This window comes from Rhinolophus sinicus, linkage group LG04 (assembly GCF_036562045.2).
Source record: "Rhinolophus sinicus isolate RSC01 linkage group LG04, ASM3656204v1, whole genome shotgun sequence".
Taxonomy (NCBI): Eukaryota; Metazoa; Chordata; class Mammalia; order Chiroptera; family Rhinolophidae; genus Rhinolophus; species Rhinolophus sinicus.
This window is the reverse complement of record NC_133754.1, coordinates 144,106,251-144,123,662: the sequence shown is the minus strand read 5'-3', so window position 1 is coordinate 144,123,662 and position 17,412 is coordinate 144,106,251. Positions and strand designations below refer to the sequence as shown.

The 17,412-nt window shown below is 37.5% G+C and overlaps 1 protein-coding gene across 1 annotated transcript in view; it reads right to left on the bottom strand.

Annotated features, from left to right (window-relative positions):
• Nucleotides 1–6,969: 6,969 nt before the first annotated feature.
• The window catches only part of GDA (guanine deaminase), a 67,896-nt gene continuing 57,453 nt past the window's right edge, over nucleotides 6,970–17,412 (bottom strand). Inside the window, exons 11-14 of the mRNA XM_019736678.2 lie at nucleotides 16,295–16,441; nucleotides 13,017–13,147; nucleotides 11,827–11,854; nucleotides 6,970–10,969 (exon numbers count right to left, since the gene is read on the bottom strand). Of these exons, the coding sequence (XP_019592237.2) occupies nucleotides 10,899–10,969; nucleotides 11,827–11,854; nucleotides 13,017–13,147; nucleotides 16,295–16,441 (377 nt within the window). The 3' untranslated portion in view covers nucleotides 6,970–10,898. The remainder of the gene's footprint in view (nucleotides 10,970–11,826; nucleotides 11,855–13,016; nucleotides 13,148–16,294; nucleotides 16,442–17,412) is intronic.

Here is a 17,412-nt window from a genome sequence, read left to right as displayed (position 1 = left end):
AAATGTTAGAGGAGATGTCTCCACAAGAACCTAGGTGCCCTGACTCCTTGCTCCTAAGGCAAAGTCTCTTAGATTCTGCAGAATACACTGTGTCCTTTCCGGCCCATTCTCATCAGATGCAGATCCCAGGTGGGGCCTAGGAATTGCTTTGAGAGCTGTTGCTCACTCCTTTAGCTTAGGTATAAGAATCCACAGGACCGAAAATAATAAAACAATAATAAATAATAATAAATAAATGTCTTGGAACATTTGGCATGTAATAAACACACACTAAGTGTTGGCTATTGTTATTACCGGGTTTCCCTGAAAATAAGACCAAGCTGGACAATCAACTCTAATGTGTCTTTTGGAGCAAAAATTAGTATAAGACCTGGTATTATATTATTTTATATTATATTATCATATTATATTATATTATTAAAGATCCAATCTTATATTATAGTAAAATAAGACTGGGTCTTATATTAATTTTTGCTCCAAAAGTTGCATTATAGCTGATTGACCGATTAGGTCTTATTTTCAGGGAAACAGGATTCTTTCAGTTTTACTTTTTATTTTTTTCAAAACAAAGTAGGAGAGGAAGTCATAAAATTCTGCTCCTCCTCAGAGTGGGGGGTACACGTGGTTGAGTGCCGTATCTCTGGGAAATGGTGCTACCCTACCAAGGTCTGTAGAGTCAGCTGCATAAGTCACTTATCCCTTTTCATAAACAGTTAAGAGACATTCAGTTACTAGTGGTTTGTAGCTGATAAGAAGTCAGGAGGTGGCAGCTATTTCAATGCAAAGGGGTTTTTCCTAGGTATTAAGTGGGAACACAAAGGATACGAATCAGGTAGTCAGACCAACTGATCGTCTGTAGTAACAGGGTCTTACTTTGCTTCACCCATGAAAAATTTTAACTTTAACTTGAGTTGTCAAAATGGTAGAAGATGACCCCCTCCCCGCCCTGCCTTAAGAAATCAGTTGTCCATGTGCCAGGGTAACAGCTGCCTGAGAAGGAATAACAACATTTATTTTAATGTCAGGTAGGTCTTTATTCAAGAGTTGTATGATTACCAAAATAAATAAATAAACGAATAAATAAATAAATAAGCTGAAGAAGGTTTAAAACAATAAATCTTATGGGACCCACAAAAGTACACACAGGCCTCTTGAGAACTTTAACTGAGGAGAAAACAGTTACCAAGGGGCCAACACAGCTTCTCTATTTCTCTGGGGCCATGTGGTCTCTTGGCTTCTCAGCATAAGTCTGCCCTGTCCTCCTTCTTCTCTATGTAGGTTCAATCTGCTTACTCATCTGGCCCATTGATGGCTCCAAAGAGTCAGCCTCTGAATATAAATGTCGTTATGGATCCAGTGCCTGCAGCAAACCTACTTGATTTATTTGGATCCTGAATCCTAACTCTAGGAAGAGATCATTGGATTGGTCTAGCTTGGATCAAGTGCAAATACTTGTCCAATCAGCTATGACGGTGAGGGATGGGATGTCATAGCATAGCATCTTGTGTGGAGAAAATGACTGTCACCCACCCTTTGTAAGGGTCCATTCAGCAATGACTGCCTGCTGACAGGAGAGCACATGCAATTTTCTTTCTCTATAAATGAAAACATTTTGACTGCATAAAAATTAGAAATGTTTAAATAGCAAAGAATAGCCTGAACAGAATAATTAAGGCTAAGAAAAATACAAAAGAAACAAATGGTTGCAAAATGTCAATTCCCCTAGTCCTGACCTGGCACTGCAGGAAGCCCTAGAGATCAAAGCAGTGCCACGCTATTATTCATTCTCTGCCCACGAGCAGGTCAGGGCACAGTGGTGGGAGCATGCTGCCACAGAGGACTCCTGTGCCTAAATTCAAGTTTCCTTCAGCAGCAGGGAGCCTGATCCTGCCCACAAAGGTCACAGGGCTCTCCCTCCCCTGGAGGCTCTCCCTACCCCTTCCCACCCCATTTGTGTTTGTTCAGTCCAGGTGGTCAGGGGCAGAGCACTGAAGGGCTTCAACAAAGGTATTAACTAACAGCCCTGTTTCAGTATCAGAAAGGCAATGTCTTAACAGTTCATGGATTTTTCTGTGACACAGTTTGTCTCCTTTCAATCCATGTATTCCTGGCTCGGGGAGACTCTCCTCCACTGGTGACTTTGTGACCCAGTCTCCTTCCCTCATGTGAACCTGCCATCTTCAGCTTATGGCTCCCCAGGTTGTCCTGAACTTGGTCTCCAGTCCACAGCATCATAAAAGGAGCTGGTCTTTCTTTTGGCTTTCCCACCATTTACTTGATGAAATAACACCTCACTCTCCTAGCATATCCTGGGGCTCTGCCGTGAGCAATTTGTCCCCAGTACCTTTACCAAAGGGAAACAAGAGAACTGTAAGCGGGAGGCTGGTCTGGGGTCCTGGAAAGTGGCAGGTTCTGGCCACAGTCGCCCCTATGGATGTGCAGGATAGGGCCCCTGAGAAAGCTTGAGATGAGGAGGCAGCCAAATGCCTGATGAAGTGATAGTTGTTTCTTTGTTTATCATTCATTCATTTATTTAGGAAAACAACAGCTTGTAACCTGTTTCTAAAGAATTCTGCCATCATGGGAGAAAAAAAAGGCTAGAGAGGATTTTAACCTAGGCTCTTTGATTTGCAAGTGACAGAAACGAAGGCTGCAGTAACTTAAGCCAACAAAGGATACTGAGGTAGCCCCCAAAATGACAGAGCGGTAGGAGCCACGGCAGCCTTGGGATTTCCAACTGGATCAGGGAGTCACCCTACCCAGAAGCTCCTCTGTCTATCTTCAGTCGCAGAGTCAGAAAAAGGTCTCTGGTTGTTTATGAGCAGGGTTCACCCTCTCAGCTTTCTTCTTGTGGCAGGAAACGGTTGCCGGTATTTCATTCCCACCAGCTGGAGTGACGCTGTGCAATGTTTGCTAAGGAGGTTATCTGTCCCATGGACAGGTAAATGACCCACGTAGCACAGGAGGCTCAGTTTCTGGATTCAGCCAGTGTCGCATCTTCTGTCTTCAGCAGCTCACACCTATGATCACACCTGGTCCTTGTCATTTGTCCTCACCAGGATGGCCCTCTTCACTACACTCTATACCTACGGTATTTGTTCCTAATACAGATTCGTGGCTGCAAGTCTAGACATATTGAATCGGTCTTTAGGAAGAAAGGCCAGGAAACCTTCATTTTATATCAATACCCCCAGTGACTTTTATGGTCACTGGATTAATCCACCTCATCCTTATATTACTTTCTGCAGAGGTCAAGTTCTTTATGAACTTGACTGAGGTTGCTCATGCTGAATACATTTAGAAGACCCTTTAGAGAGTCCTCACATGGGAAATACATTCTTCTTCTTCTTCTCAGCTGTCACTTCCTCTGTGAAACATTCACCGCTGTCCTTTGCCTCTGTTCTTCCCACCCACAATCTACCCAACACAACCCAGCTTTCCCCTTTAAGCTCCCTTAGCTCTCTATACATATATCATGAACTTAATATATTGACCTGTCTATGTATTTCCCTCACCTATCATCCCAGATTGAGTTCCTCAAAGAGATGAATGTTTTTAACACTTAAAACTGGCCTGTGCTTAATATCTAGTGTAGCTTTAATAAAATTTCTCTTGAATGAATAGGTTTAAAACTTATCAGCCTCATGATTAGTAAATTAAAATTACTTAATAGGCTGTTATTTATGCTTCCTGCATGTATGGGTTTCTATCTTTCAAAAAAAAAAGCAACTAATTAATTTCAAGTATTCAATTTTACCACCACATGAAAAACATAAGAGAACAACTATGTACATTTCACAGCAACCCGTGAATCAATTGTGTTAAGTGGTTTACAGTACCACAAGTGACATTACATGACGACTTTATATGTGTTTATGTTACTTCTTATTTTATTTGTGTGGTAAGTTTATAGAGGACATGATTTTGTACATGTTTCTACATAATGGGTTGTTGTTTTTTTCTCTCCTCTAAGTTACAATAAATAATCCATTTGCAAGAGATTGCACCATTGTCCTGGACATCAAAAAATCTATCACGGAGCTTAAAACAAAAACAACCACAAACAACCTAAATTCCATAGCTTCTCTTTTACACCCATAGTACCGAATCTTTACTCAGTAAATACGAGACTTACTGGATGCATAGCGTGCATTGCATCATACCAGGACATGTTTATGATGGGGGAAGGATTTGTTGTAGTTACATAAATTAATCTAGAATACTTAATTTGCCAAGCCTGATTCATCTTCATATTCTACCAGGAGGAAAGTGTTTATGAATTGAAAGAAGTGTGTTCACTGCTTTTTCTGAGCCTCTTTATTCATCCTTTAAAATAACAAAAGCCTCTCATGTCTTTATCTGTTTATATGCTTTAGTCAAGGTTTGCAAAGTGCTTTCCAACCACAAAGCCATCCCTGTCATTTGTTCCCAAACTCAGGTGTGGATGGAGTCAACTTTTGCAGAAAGAAAAAAACAAAACAAAACAAAACACCAAAGCTGTTTAATCTCTCAGGTGCTCCAGGAGGCAAATTTAGAAATTAAAATAAACGAGTAAAACTCTTCCTTGGGTTACTCACTTATCGGTTGTGGCTGTATTGGACCGCAGTGAAACAAAAATCCGATTTGGAGAGACTGCCCAAGATTAAAAGAACAGAAATCAATTTCACACTGAAGCTACAAGTTTCAGTTTTCAAGCATGTGTATGAGCACCTCTTGTCATCTAATTAAATAATAATCTCGAGGGCCTTTATTTCCCTTATGTTAGATTTTACTACTATGACTTTGAGCTCTCTTTCTACAGATGGCAGAATGAATGTTTGCTTAATTTCCTATAGGGATGCGCAGAATCTACACAATTGAGGAGGGCAGATGTGACCTAAGAAAAACTCCATGGCATCTGTTTATATTTTCTTGATCACTTTTTATGTTGGGGCAGAAATGTTTCTTTATTTCTGAGTTACCACTGAAAAAATTTTAGTGACCTATCTCTCTTCCTACCCAGAAATACGAACTCAACTAATATATTGATAAGAGCTTGAAAAACTCAGGAAGTATGGAAATTTTAAATTTACAATGATGTTGTAGGAAGGCTTGATGGTAAAAGGGGATGTATGTGAATTAGTGAAAAAAATTAATTACACTTTAAAATAATGTCCTATCCCTTTAAAGAACAGAGAATACTTCTCTTATCCCATTTGAAAACAAGATTGAAAAAAACAAAAAACTGAAAAACAAAACCCTGCTCCTATTGGTGACAACCACTTGTGGGTCCCATTCATTTACCTGAGTGGTTTCCTCATGGAGTCTTAAAACACCCTATCACAGGCTCTGTTTTGCTACTGGCAGGTATTTATTTTATGTCTAAATCTTATTTTACTTAAATCCTGAATTTAGTACCATGCAATAATTTGCATGTGTCTGTTACAGAACTCACAGTGCCCACATGTTCAAATTAGGCACAAATTATTGCAAGATTATGCACATCCAAGTTCTCTTCTGGGTATTTTGACTAAGTTGTTCTTTAGGAGGAAAAAACGGTGCTTAGTAAGTTGCTCAGAACATTGAGGGCTAATTTATAGACTAAATCTATAATTCTCTTATGCTTCATGCTATAAATAAAAAATAATGAACATAACAGCACCAAAAAAATCAGATTTAATCCTTACAGAATATTTTTATGTACAGAGAGATCCCTAATACCACTTGATTTAGATTCTAAAATATAAACTGATAAAAATACATTTAAAATTATTTGTTTCTGTTCAGTCTGTATTCATTTTAAAAATAATACCTATCATATAGTGCGTACTCACTTTGTCCCAGAGGTTATGTTAAGTGCTGGCTATATATTATTTTATTTAATCCTCAAGGACTCTAAGGCAAGCACTCAAGTCATGCCCAAATCACAGAATGGAGTCATGGAAACGTAAAGCATACAGTTCAAAATACCCTGGGAACTCCTTCCACACGCAGGCAATGACCCATTAGAGGTTCAAGAAACCAATTTGGGAAATCACTATCAGCATACAAAAATTAAACAGAATAAAATAGTACAGAAAATAGCCCAGGGCATTACAGACAGGGAAAGTATTATTTTGTGAGACTTTTGTTTTAAATATACATGTATGTGTGATATGTATGTGTGAACTAATTCTTTTTTTTTGGTAAGATTTCACTGGGGAAGGGGAACAGGATTTTATTGGGGAACAGTGTGTACTTCCAGGACTTTTTTCCAAGTCAAGTTGTTGTCCTTTCAATCTTAGTTGTGGAGGGTGCCGTTCAACTTCAAGTTGTTGTCCTTTCAGTCTTAGTCATGGAGGGCGCAGCTCAGCTCCAGGTCCAGTTGCCAGTTGCTAGTTGCAGGGGGCGCAGCCCACCATCCCTTGCGGGAGTCGAACTGGCAACCTTGTGGTTGAGAGGACGTGCTCCAGCCAACTGAGCCATCTGGGAGCTCAGTGGCAGCTCAGCTCAAGGTGCCTTGTTCAATCTTAGTTGCAGGGGGCGGAGCCCATTATCCCTTGTGGGACTCGAGGAATTGAACTGGTAACCTTGTGGTTGAGAGCCCACTGGCCCATGTGGCAATCGAACCGGCAGCCTTCGGAGTTAGGAGCATGGAGCTCTAACCGCCTGAGCCACCAGGCTGGCCCCCATGTGAACTAATTCTTGATGGTAAAGTATACTTCTCACTCTGGTTTGTGGCTTAAAGTGTGTGTGTGTGTGTGTGTGTGTGTGTGTGTGTGTATAATATTAGCTATGCTAACATCAAAATTGATAGCAATCTGATTGTAAAGGGCTGAACACTATAGCTTAATTTTTAAAAGCTATATATAGTGACTATCATAGGATGGAAGATACATGTTGGTCCACAGCTAAATATTCTATTCTGTTTTTTTAAATGCATGTTAAAAGAACAGCATTGTAAGACTAATCCCCCTTCTATCAAACTGATAGAATTCACAACAACAAAAATGATGTAAACACAAAATCTCATTTATTTTTGTCTAAAGCACAAAGGAGCTCACTTGGCACCTGAACAATAAGCAAATCATACAAATATTGAGAAAACAATGTCCCCATGAACACACACACACACACACATTTTTCAGAGCAGCAATCAGGAGTTTAACCACAATGTAAGGTGGTTTCCAATAAGAATGCTTTCTGACAGGCTTTCGAGTGGGAAAAGAACAGGACGATTACTGCCACATAACATCTGGTAGTCAGTCACTTGAACCTCAGTCACTTCCCCGAGGAAAGCCATCATGGCATCTATACTTAGTTGTCGTCATTGGCTTGTTCAACTTTTACATTTCACTAAATTTCGACTAGAGTTACAAACAAACTCCTCAACACTTGATCTCTCCCATTCAGGGCTGTGGGAGAAAAAGGCAGGAGGGGCTGGGCATGAAAACATGTATGGGGACCAATGCTAGGGTTTCCTAATAGTGTCCGTTCATTTGTGCACTTCTTTCCATGCTTCTTTTAGAGACATTAAAATGTGTCAGGGTTCAAAGTCATACCTAAACTGGCTAGAGAGATCGAAATTGCAAACTTCTCTTTTAAGCCTTCAGAAAAAACAAATCTTAAAAGTTCACAACAATCCACACTATTTAAAAATTATCTCACGACATTGCCCATGACACATTTCTTAGTCCACCTTTTAATCATTCAGAACACACTTTTTAAACATGTGAATGTTTCTGGCATCATTATCAACTATAAAAAATGGACAACAATGAAAAGACGTTCAGTAGGCTACAGAAGCATGCGATTCTGGGTATCTTCCATGTATAAAGCACAAGGTAGCACTGATCCAACATGCCTTCCAGCTTGCCTTTTAGGCTTTCCATATGTCTGGTTCTGAGATGAAAAACTTAAAAATAGGAAGAGTCTTGACGGGAGTGAAGACACAAAATATATTGTTGGATCTCGTACCCATTGTTTCCTCTCTGACATCTCAGCTGTAGCTGCCAACAGGGATATTCAAGGGCATACTTCAAAGTCAGCTAAACATAACAGGAGTGTTTTCCCACTGCTTTCCTTTCTTTACCACACAGTATTCTCATGGAAATACAAAAGAGAGTCAATGAGGTTCAATGCTAACAATATTAACTTAGTAAGACCTCCCCTCCACCTGTCATGAAGAAAGCTTGTTCCAAGATATTCTTTTGGACACTAAAACCTTCGAGAATTAAATCAGAGAAAAATCTGGGAGAATAAATAAGGGAGCAGGGTCTCCTTGGTCTCAGTTTAGGATAACTAGGACAGTCTCTCATGCCTTAATGCCATGTTTCACTCTCTTTTGAAAACTAAATTCACCTTAGCTGATTGGCCTGCTTTTGTGTTCCGATTGCAAAAATATTTTTTAAATGTATGCATCAATCCTACTGAATACGTTGTTACCTGCTAACGTGTATTTCATTAAAAATGCCATGAAACCTGAGGCAAATAGTACAAGGTGGGGTGAGGGAGCTGATAAAAAGTTTTCATTCCTTCTTTCCTGTCAGAGAGCAAAATGCTCAAACACAAGATGACAAATTGGGTTAGCTTGGAATACTGCCTCTCCACAATCAAAAAGACAACCAGCATTAGGCCATGGCAATGTCTCAAAGTGCAGAACATCTGGTTACATGTATGGCTAATACCTGCAGTACTGCAGAAAGCATATGCAACATTCAGGAACACAGCACTTGGAGAAATACAGCACTTAAGTTCTAAGTGATGCAGGGAGATCAAAGCACATGGAGACATTTCAACACATTTTATTTTTACTAGAAAAGATATTCAGGTCTTAACCTACCATCAAGGCTAACCGTAGTTTGACAGAGTGGTTGTATATGGCCGTTCTTCCTGCTTCTGATGCCACACTTATTTATATTTACTGCCTATGAGTCCTAAGTCTAAGTGGAAACTGATGTTCAACATCAAAGTGTACACCATTAAGGTAAAATGCAGGATCTTGCAAAGGCTGGGAACAGCTATTGCCTATCAGTGGATTTTGTACATCTCATCCAGACTCTTAAGCCCACTCATGTGGGCTAGACACCAGGTAACCATGTTTCTTTGGCACGGATTGGGACATAGGGCAGAAAACACTCGCCAGCACTATAGAAAAATGGGGAGAAATTTGGCGGAGATCTTTGACATGGATCAAGAACTAGGAATTCTGCAAAAACAACTACTGAGACTAGAAATTGGATTTATTGAGTTACTTAATATCCTAAAAAACTCTTGTCATTTTTTAAAAAAATAAGACCAAAAATGTGTTCTATCTTTAGTTCTAGTGTATACACAATCAAACCCAATCTAAAAGTGTTTCCTCCAGGGGACAAAAAAACAACACAACTGGATAAATTACTGCTCAATTAGTATGACTATATGAGAGTAAAATTTATAGTACAAGAAGTTTGTTCTTAGTTCTGTAAATATGAGTTAGCCATGTAACATAAAGTTCTCTACTATAAGGTAATAATGAGTCACACCTAAGCCCTAAACATGAGTGTTATATTAAGAAAATCTATTCCTTTTCCTTGTTAGATTATAGTATTTGAAATTAAACAAGAAAAATATAGTATTGAAATAACATTTGCATCAATACTGCTTAAGGATTTACCATAGTTATAATTTGTTTTTTATTCTAGGTTTTGGGAAATAATACTAATTAGTTAGGAAGCATAAAAATATTCTGCTTTAATATTCCTAGATGTCTAGTATAGATTAAGTCTTATTAATATAAACAGTAAGTGGGATATCTATATATTTTTCATTATAGCAAAATTCTAATATCCTGAAATCATTAGGAATTAATAGGACAATAGGATAAAATTGAAAAATAGAGTGCTTTCAATATATAGGGTTTAAAGATTTTTTAATATTTCTCTTAATAGGTTTTGTCCTTCAACTTTAAAGTTCTAACAGATTGATATTGGAGTATGAAATTTCCAGCGACTATGGGTTCTTGGGGAGAACAGGTCACTGCAATGAAACCCTTCCTTTTAGTATTGACAGCTCCTGAATGCCCAGCATTTGCCCCAATTTTATGAAGACTTCAGTCTACACAACAGTGGAGTATGGAATTTGTTTCTCTTCTAATAAAACTGAAGCAATAATAGCATCACACGGTTATATACTAAGGTGATTTAAAATACACAAAAATGCAACTATTTATGCCATGTAGTTATGTGAATAATATTCCTAAGAGAATTTAATTCTTTAATACCCAACTTCTGTGAAACACTTTGAAGCAGAAAGCTATAGTAAGAAAGAAAGTGGCATTCAATTTCTGACAATTCATCCCCAAAGACGGCAAAGCACAACAATAACACATCTCTGAAATGCAAATTCCATTAAGTGCAAATTTTCAGAACACAAAGTCAATCTAGAAACATGTTTTAAAACTCAACAAGTTCTCTTTCTAAATTAATATGCTCCGTATATAGTTTTCAAGCACAAACTGAAGTGATTTTCAGTGTTTGTTCATAGTCTAACTTTTTCTCCTTCATAAAAAGATATTCACTGGTTCATTTTCCATTTCCAATTTGCACATTTATTAGCTCAAAAATATCTGACCTCATAGGAATATCTTTTCTCTCCACATTTCCAAATATGAAATAGATTTGACTTAAATCTCAATGAGAACACCACTAGAAATAACATTCCCTTATGTTTGAGCTAAAAGTAAATCTGAACAGCTCAAAAGGGAGAAATTTTGAATCCTCCTAACCAGAGAGTTGTGAATTAGCGTAACTTCCTTCGATTTGTCAAGTGAATACTGTAACTAGACACAGAAAGAGAATCATCCCAAGAACAAGGTACTATTTCGACTTTCTAACTCCACCTGGGCACAAGGGAGATGCAGAACCACGTTATCCCAGGAGAACTCGTAGATGCTCAAGGCCTTAGACTGAGCTTGAAAAGGGAACCACTTGCTTTCCGCCCACATACACCTCCTCAATATTTCGGTCATCTCCTGAAAGAACAATCAGAGAATCATTCATAAAATGCTGTGTGTCAGTAAGTATTTTAATTGCTACTGGGAGAGAGTTAAAAGCAAAGCACACTTCTAAGTGTGCCTTTGTTCTCTCAGATTGTTAATCATCTGGACAGGGAGATACGGTAAATAGAAGATCCTGCATCACGTTTGAGAATTGGGGTCTGAATTCTGTACTTAAGGCAGAAGTCACATAAAGTTGAGTCAATCCTCCATTACTGGCCTTTCAGCTGAAGTGAGTGGTTTGCATTTCCAATTCCTATGGTAAAGGAGATGCTTATCTTTACACCCCAGAAACACAGTCAGCAAGGTGCGATGAAGGGCCAGAAAGAACTGAGCTCCACAAGAAATACCACATGTGTCTCTCCCATCTCAAGTTCACTCAGGACTCAGAGCTCAGTTAACGGAGTGGGAGGCAGAGTAGAACCTTCTGCATTATTTACTTCTCTCACTCAGTGAATACATGAAAAAGCATGTGTGGCAAGACTCCACCACATACTTATCACAAGTACAACATGGTAGGACAGGCTGGGGGGCAGAGAATGAGTGTTGGAGGAAGAGACACGAGGATCTCTTCCCCTTGGCCTGCCATTCCTCAGTTTAGGATTTATGACTGATGTTCTAGAGAAGCATGCACGCTTCAAATAGTGCCTTTAAATATTGTGCCACAAATGTGCTCCATGCTGAGGAATGCAAAAAAAAAAAAAAAAAAAAAAAAAATCAAGGCAAATGAGCATACACAGGGTTTAATATATGATATCATAAATGCAGAGAGCCCTACCCAAGAAAGAGACAACGAAGATTTTATTTAGCACAGGAAATATATTTCTACCTACCTACATAGAGGAACTTCTGGATAATAGCCTAAAATGGAAAATAAAGGTAATAATAAGAAAGAATATTTTATGCATTTAGGAAAGTAAATTCATAGCCAATAGTGGTTGGCAAACCCAGAAATATAAATTCATTTCTCAATGGCAAAATCTACTTTTATTAATGAAAAAGAAATGGTCTTTTGCTTAAAAAAATACTGGCTAATAACAAATTATTATCTATTGCCTGAAAGTTCTTGGTATACAACCTTGAAATCTTTAGAAGTAAAAGTGTCATATAAATTAAATAAATTAATTTAATAAAATAATTCAAATATTTTATGAGGTGTATAATATAAGAAAAATGACTGGATGAATGGGAATGAGCTCTATTCCCAGAAATTCACCCTAATACAGGAGGAAAAGAATAAATAATATAAAAATAAATGGTATCAACTTCAAATAATCCAGGATCTTTCTTCTAGAAAACTTCAATATGTTATAGTTAGTATCACATTTACTTTCACAAGTGGATCAATTTATAAATGGTAATTAATTTCTTTAGAAAAGCTCAACATCTTATAAAGAATTATTATTAAAGTAAGAAGAACCAATTTATTTTATATGTAGGAAATCATTTTATAATAAGAATAAAGTATTAAAACTCATTTTCCTATAATTAAGGAAATCAGTGTAACATTGTGGTCAAGAGCCCAGACTCTGGAAGTCAGAAAGTCCGGGGCTGAAATCCCAATTCTGTCTACTAATTAGTAATCACTAGCCATGAGTCCTTAGGTGAATCATTTAACCTCCCTTAAGCTCCACTGACCGATAAATTACATGGCAATATCAACAGCACCCACCTCTCATAAGGATAGTTTTGATGATTAAACAAAAATGATGCGTATGAAAGTGCTTAATGCCAGGCCACCTAACACATAGCAAGTGTATTCAATAAATGCTAGCTCTATTATGGCTTCTTATAAGCAAATACATTCAAATATACAAATATAGTAAAAATACAAGTATTTTGTTAGTACCATTATTGCTCACATTATTGTCATGAAATTATAATAACTTAAAGAACCTAGCTTTCCTTTTAAGATTCTCCTTCATTCCATTAAAATGTCTGAATTTCTATTTTTTTTCTACAGGGAAGCTATTATGACTACTTCATGAAATAAATCCCTTTTGATTAACTTTCTTTTACTTACCTCAGAAATATCACCAACAAAATCCCCACAAAACAGGTCAATGGGAGAGTCGGATGCTTTGGGGTTGATCAAGAGGGCATCAAATTCCTTGCCCACTTCAAAGTTTCCAATCTCTTTATCCAGCCCCAGGGCTACAGGGTGGAATAAATTAATAAACAGTCAGTATTTCAAGCCATCAGACCATGCATATGTCCCAGTTTGCAAGGACAGAATCAGTCAACACGTCACTAGAAAAAAATTAGTATTTTAATAGTGAAGCAGAAAAGCTCTCTCATTCCAACAGGTTATAAGACTTCAACTTATAGAAAGTGAGAAAGTACAGGGAAAGCAAAATCTGAGAATAAAAAGTTCCCTTCATCACTGAGACCATAATTCTGATGGTGTCTCTATTTCAGTTCTATCAGTGTATACTTCACAGTCCAGCTGGTCTATGATTTTCGTTCATCCCTCTGAGAAACATGACAATTGACATATCATTCTTCTTTTCGCCTCCTATTCTCCCCTCAACACTCCAAGTCCTTTTCTTGCCCTTTTTGTTCTTCTTGTTCTATGAAATAGCTGACAAGATCTATTTTCATGGCAGAGAAATGAACCTTGAGTAAATAAAATAATTACCCTTTTGCATATTTGCCAATGCAGGTATATATCCATCGTATGTTCCTTAGTTTAAATCTTTTGAATAGAAAAAGAATTACTTTGGAAAATAAATAGATCCTCATAACTAGTCCCAATCCTTTTGAAAGCAGACCTATTTCTTTGTAACCTCAAAGACTTTCTGGTAGTCAGAGAAGAATGGTTTTCTAAAACAGGGCATAGGTCAATAACGTCCATTGACTCGATCCATCTCATAGACAGAATTGATGTTCCATGAATATTGGATGCCGAGAAAGAACATCTTTCATTTTTATGGTTGAGTTTCAAAAGAAGGGGGTGGTTGGCTTCCCTGGTCAATGAGGGTGTTAAATGTAAAGCTCCTTAAAGCCTGTAATTTGAGTAAAGTGTACACGACCAAGGAAGTAAATGGAAGCATGCATAAAAGGGAGAGTAAACTGGAATGCAGCATTATTTATTTGAATTGTTACATGTGTTTGTTTTGTTCTTTTGCTGCCAGGATATAGTCCAATGTGAAAATATTGGATTGCATATCCCTGTTAGACAATATCTGGTATATTATATTTTTATGTATGGATATCCAGAACTCTTTTGACAATGCTCTAAGCCTTGACTTAGAAATCCCACTTATTCTTAGAAGGTTATTTAAAGGGTAACTCTTTTATTCTCAGAAAAGAAAGCCTTTCCAGCGAAATAATTCTTACAGGAAGATGGGTGCAAAAATAATTAGAAGTGTTAAAAGCAGTTGGGTGACTTCTACTAATTGTGTGGGGAAGGATTGAATAATAGAAAATCACTGGAAATTCTCTCCTCCTTCACCGATTACACTCTACTTCTTTTTGCCCTCGACAAAAAAGCATGACAGATATGAGTTTTTAATTACTGTATTCAACATAAAATTGTGTGTTTAATAGGCCAGATAACCAGGTTCATTTGCCAGAGTTTGATAATATATATAAACTAATGGAGCAATTTGTTATAATAGAACCTGGAGAGTTCAGGCATAAACTCACCAAAAAAGACACAATTACTTTTAGTGAATTTGTAAATTAATCTAAATTCAGATTATTGCAAAGAGGATCCAGCTGAGCTGGTAAGCAACTCCAATGCATTTCAGGGAATACAGTTTTGCTGCCTTTGGAGCAAACGTTGGCTCTGTGAAGGTGGTTTATGCACATGTCGAACATGAAGTGTGGCAAGCCAGGAAGATGCCACACTTCAAACAGGGATCCATCCATCTCATTGCACTCAGACTCTTGTAGAGACACAAGTTAAGGAGAAGAATTTCCATAACAGTAAGCCCAGAGGCCCAGAAAATAGATTTGAAAGCTACACAGCAAGGTAGCAATGATTTGGTAAGCACCCCTTGCCAGCTTGATCAGCCACAGGATGAAGCAACTCAGAGAGAGTCTAGAATAAAAAACAACAACAGTAAAAAAACACTATTTAAATACAACTCATTTGCACCTTGAAAGTAAGATGGTTGGCCAAATGCTTGGACTCAGATGCACAAACTCAGTGGGGATGGGGATGGGGAATGTCATACTTGTTAAAAGAATGAGTGACTTAAAATGAGAAACTTTAAATGAAATCCTAAGGCTTAGGGAAATGCAAAGAGCATGATCTCTACTTGTTTTTCTTACAAGGTTCTTTACGGTATTCATCATAGCCTAAAATATTCAAAGAAGAGCCAGGAAGTTTCTCTTCCCAGGTTACTCTTGGTCTCCATCATCCTCCATTTCTAAGACTCAGGTATCCATCATAAATCTAGGTATATATCTATATCTGTCTCCGTATCTATATTTTTATTTCTCACTGGCTACCTAAGGGTTCATGCTATGTTCACTATCATCCATCCAGATTATACCACAATATTAAAGTGACTGAAAGCAATACAATTACCAATTTCTATTTTTTCCATAAAAATACAGTTACATGTGAGAACTGGGGAAAGCTCATGAACAATATTTGCATATCAACCAACTATGTTTTTATATCTTTCTCCGTTTAAAGAGACTTGGATAATTAGTGTACTTAAATATATAAACAAAATGCATAGTCTAAGCTGGGATTCAGATAGGAAGGTATCACAGTGGAAGGGTAAGAACTTGTATGCTGGCAACAGATTTTCTGATTTCAGGGCACTCTATATCTTGACAGCTATGTAAGCCTCCCTCAGGTACCATATTGGTAAAAAGGAATTAATAACGGTGGTTGTGAATAACAACATACGTAAAGTATGTTGCATAGTGCCTATCACGTGGTAAGAACTCAGTAAGTCTTGGCTATTACTTTTATTATCATCATCATCACCATCATCATGACTCAGGCCAATAGAGAGCGTGTTACTTGACTCAATGGAAAACTGATTATTTTAAAAAACTTGTCATGTGTGTGACCAATGCAAATACCCATTAAAACAATTAATATGATAATTTTATATTGAACATCTCTTGTGCCAAAGACAGAGAGCTTGCTGAAAGAATGATGCCTCCACTACATGCATGAACATGTACTTGACTTGCTAAGTTTGGGGTATGCCATGTGAGATGCAACAAAATCTTGGATGCCTGCTGATGCCACTAACATATACCTTTATACTGCACCCAAAGACACAGATTGGTATGGTTGTACATTGTTAGAGAGAGAAGTAAAATGGTTATTACCTTGGCTGCCTCCAAGAGTAGCTAGTCTGAAGACCTCTTTGAGGGTGAGGCTTTTTGTATTTATCTTATTTATTGCAAGGATATTGGAAACCATCACTGCTTTTCTGATTGCATCAAACATGGAAGATGAATAACCACCAGCCACATCTATGGTAGATAAAACAAAGACAAACAGTAACCTTATGAGATAAATGGAATATTAAGTATATAAGGTTGGCGTTTTCTTGTGTGTGTGTGTTTGCGTTTTTTGTTGTTTTTTTTAGTGACAAATATTTAGTCTTTAATATACTTCAGAGAAAAGATCTTATCGATAAACATAGAATAGACACAGACTAACATTTACAGAAATTCAAAACCTGCAGTTAGTATCAAATGTACACCTGTACTAGTTTCCTAGTGCTGCTGCAAGAAATTACCAAAAAATCTGTGGCTTAAAACAGCAGAAATTTAATCTCTCAGAGCTTTGGAGGCAGAAGTCTTCAAGTGTTGGCAGAGCCACGATCCCTATAAAGGCTCTAGGGAAAGGCTCTTTTCTCACTTCTTCTATTTTCTGGTGGCTCCTGGTGTTCCTTGGCTTGTGGCGTAGAACTCAAATATCTGCCTCCATCTTCAAATGGCCTTCTTCACTCTGGGTCTTTATGTGTCTCTCATTGTATGTCTCTTATCAGAAATTCATCATTGGATTTTGGACCCACACTAATTGAGAATGATTTCATCTTGAGATCCTTACCTTAATTATATCTGCAAAGACCTTTATTCAAAATAAGGTCATATTTACATATTATAGGTAGACATCTTTTGGGGGTGAGGGGGGTACGCAGTTCAACCCAGTACAGTATGCATAAATGGTTAATAAAGTTAAGAGAAGAAACTATTATCTCTGAATATTCCCTAAACTTTCACAGAAATTGGTCAAATATGCCTGCCTAGTTCTAAAGATAATTTAGATAACATAATATGAAATTTAAAATAAGCTCACAGTTCTATGCTCTAAAAATCTGTCGTACCTCTATTTTAATTCAGATGGGAACTTTGGGAATTAAAAAGGCACTTCTTTATGACAATTTTAGAGAAAGATATTTTAGAATGAACTGATACATTCTGGAAAATAATTACAA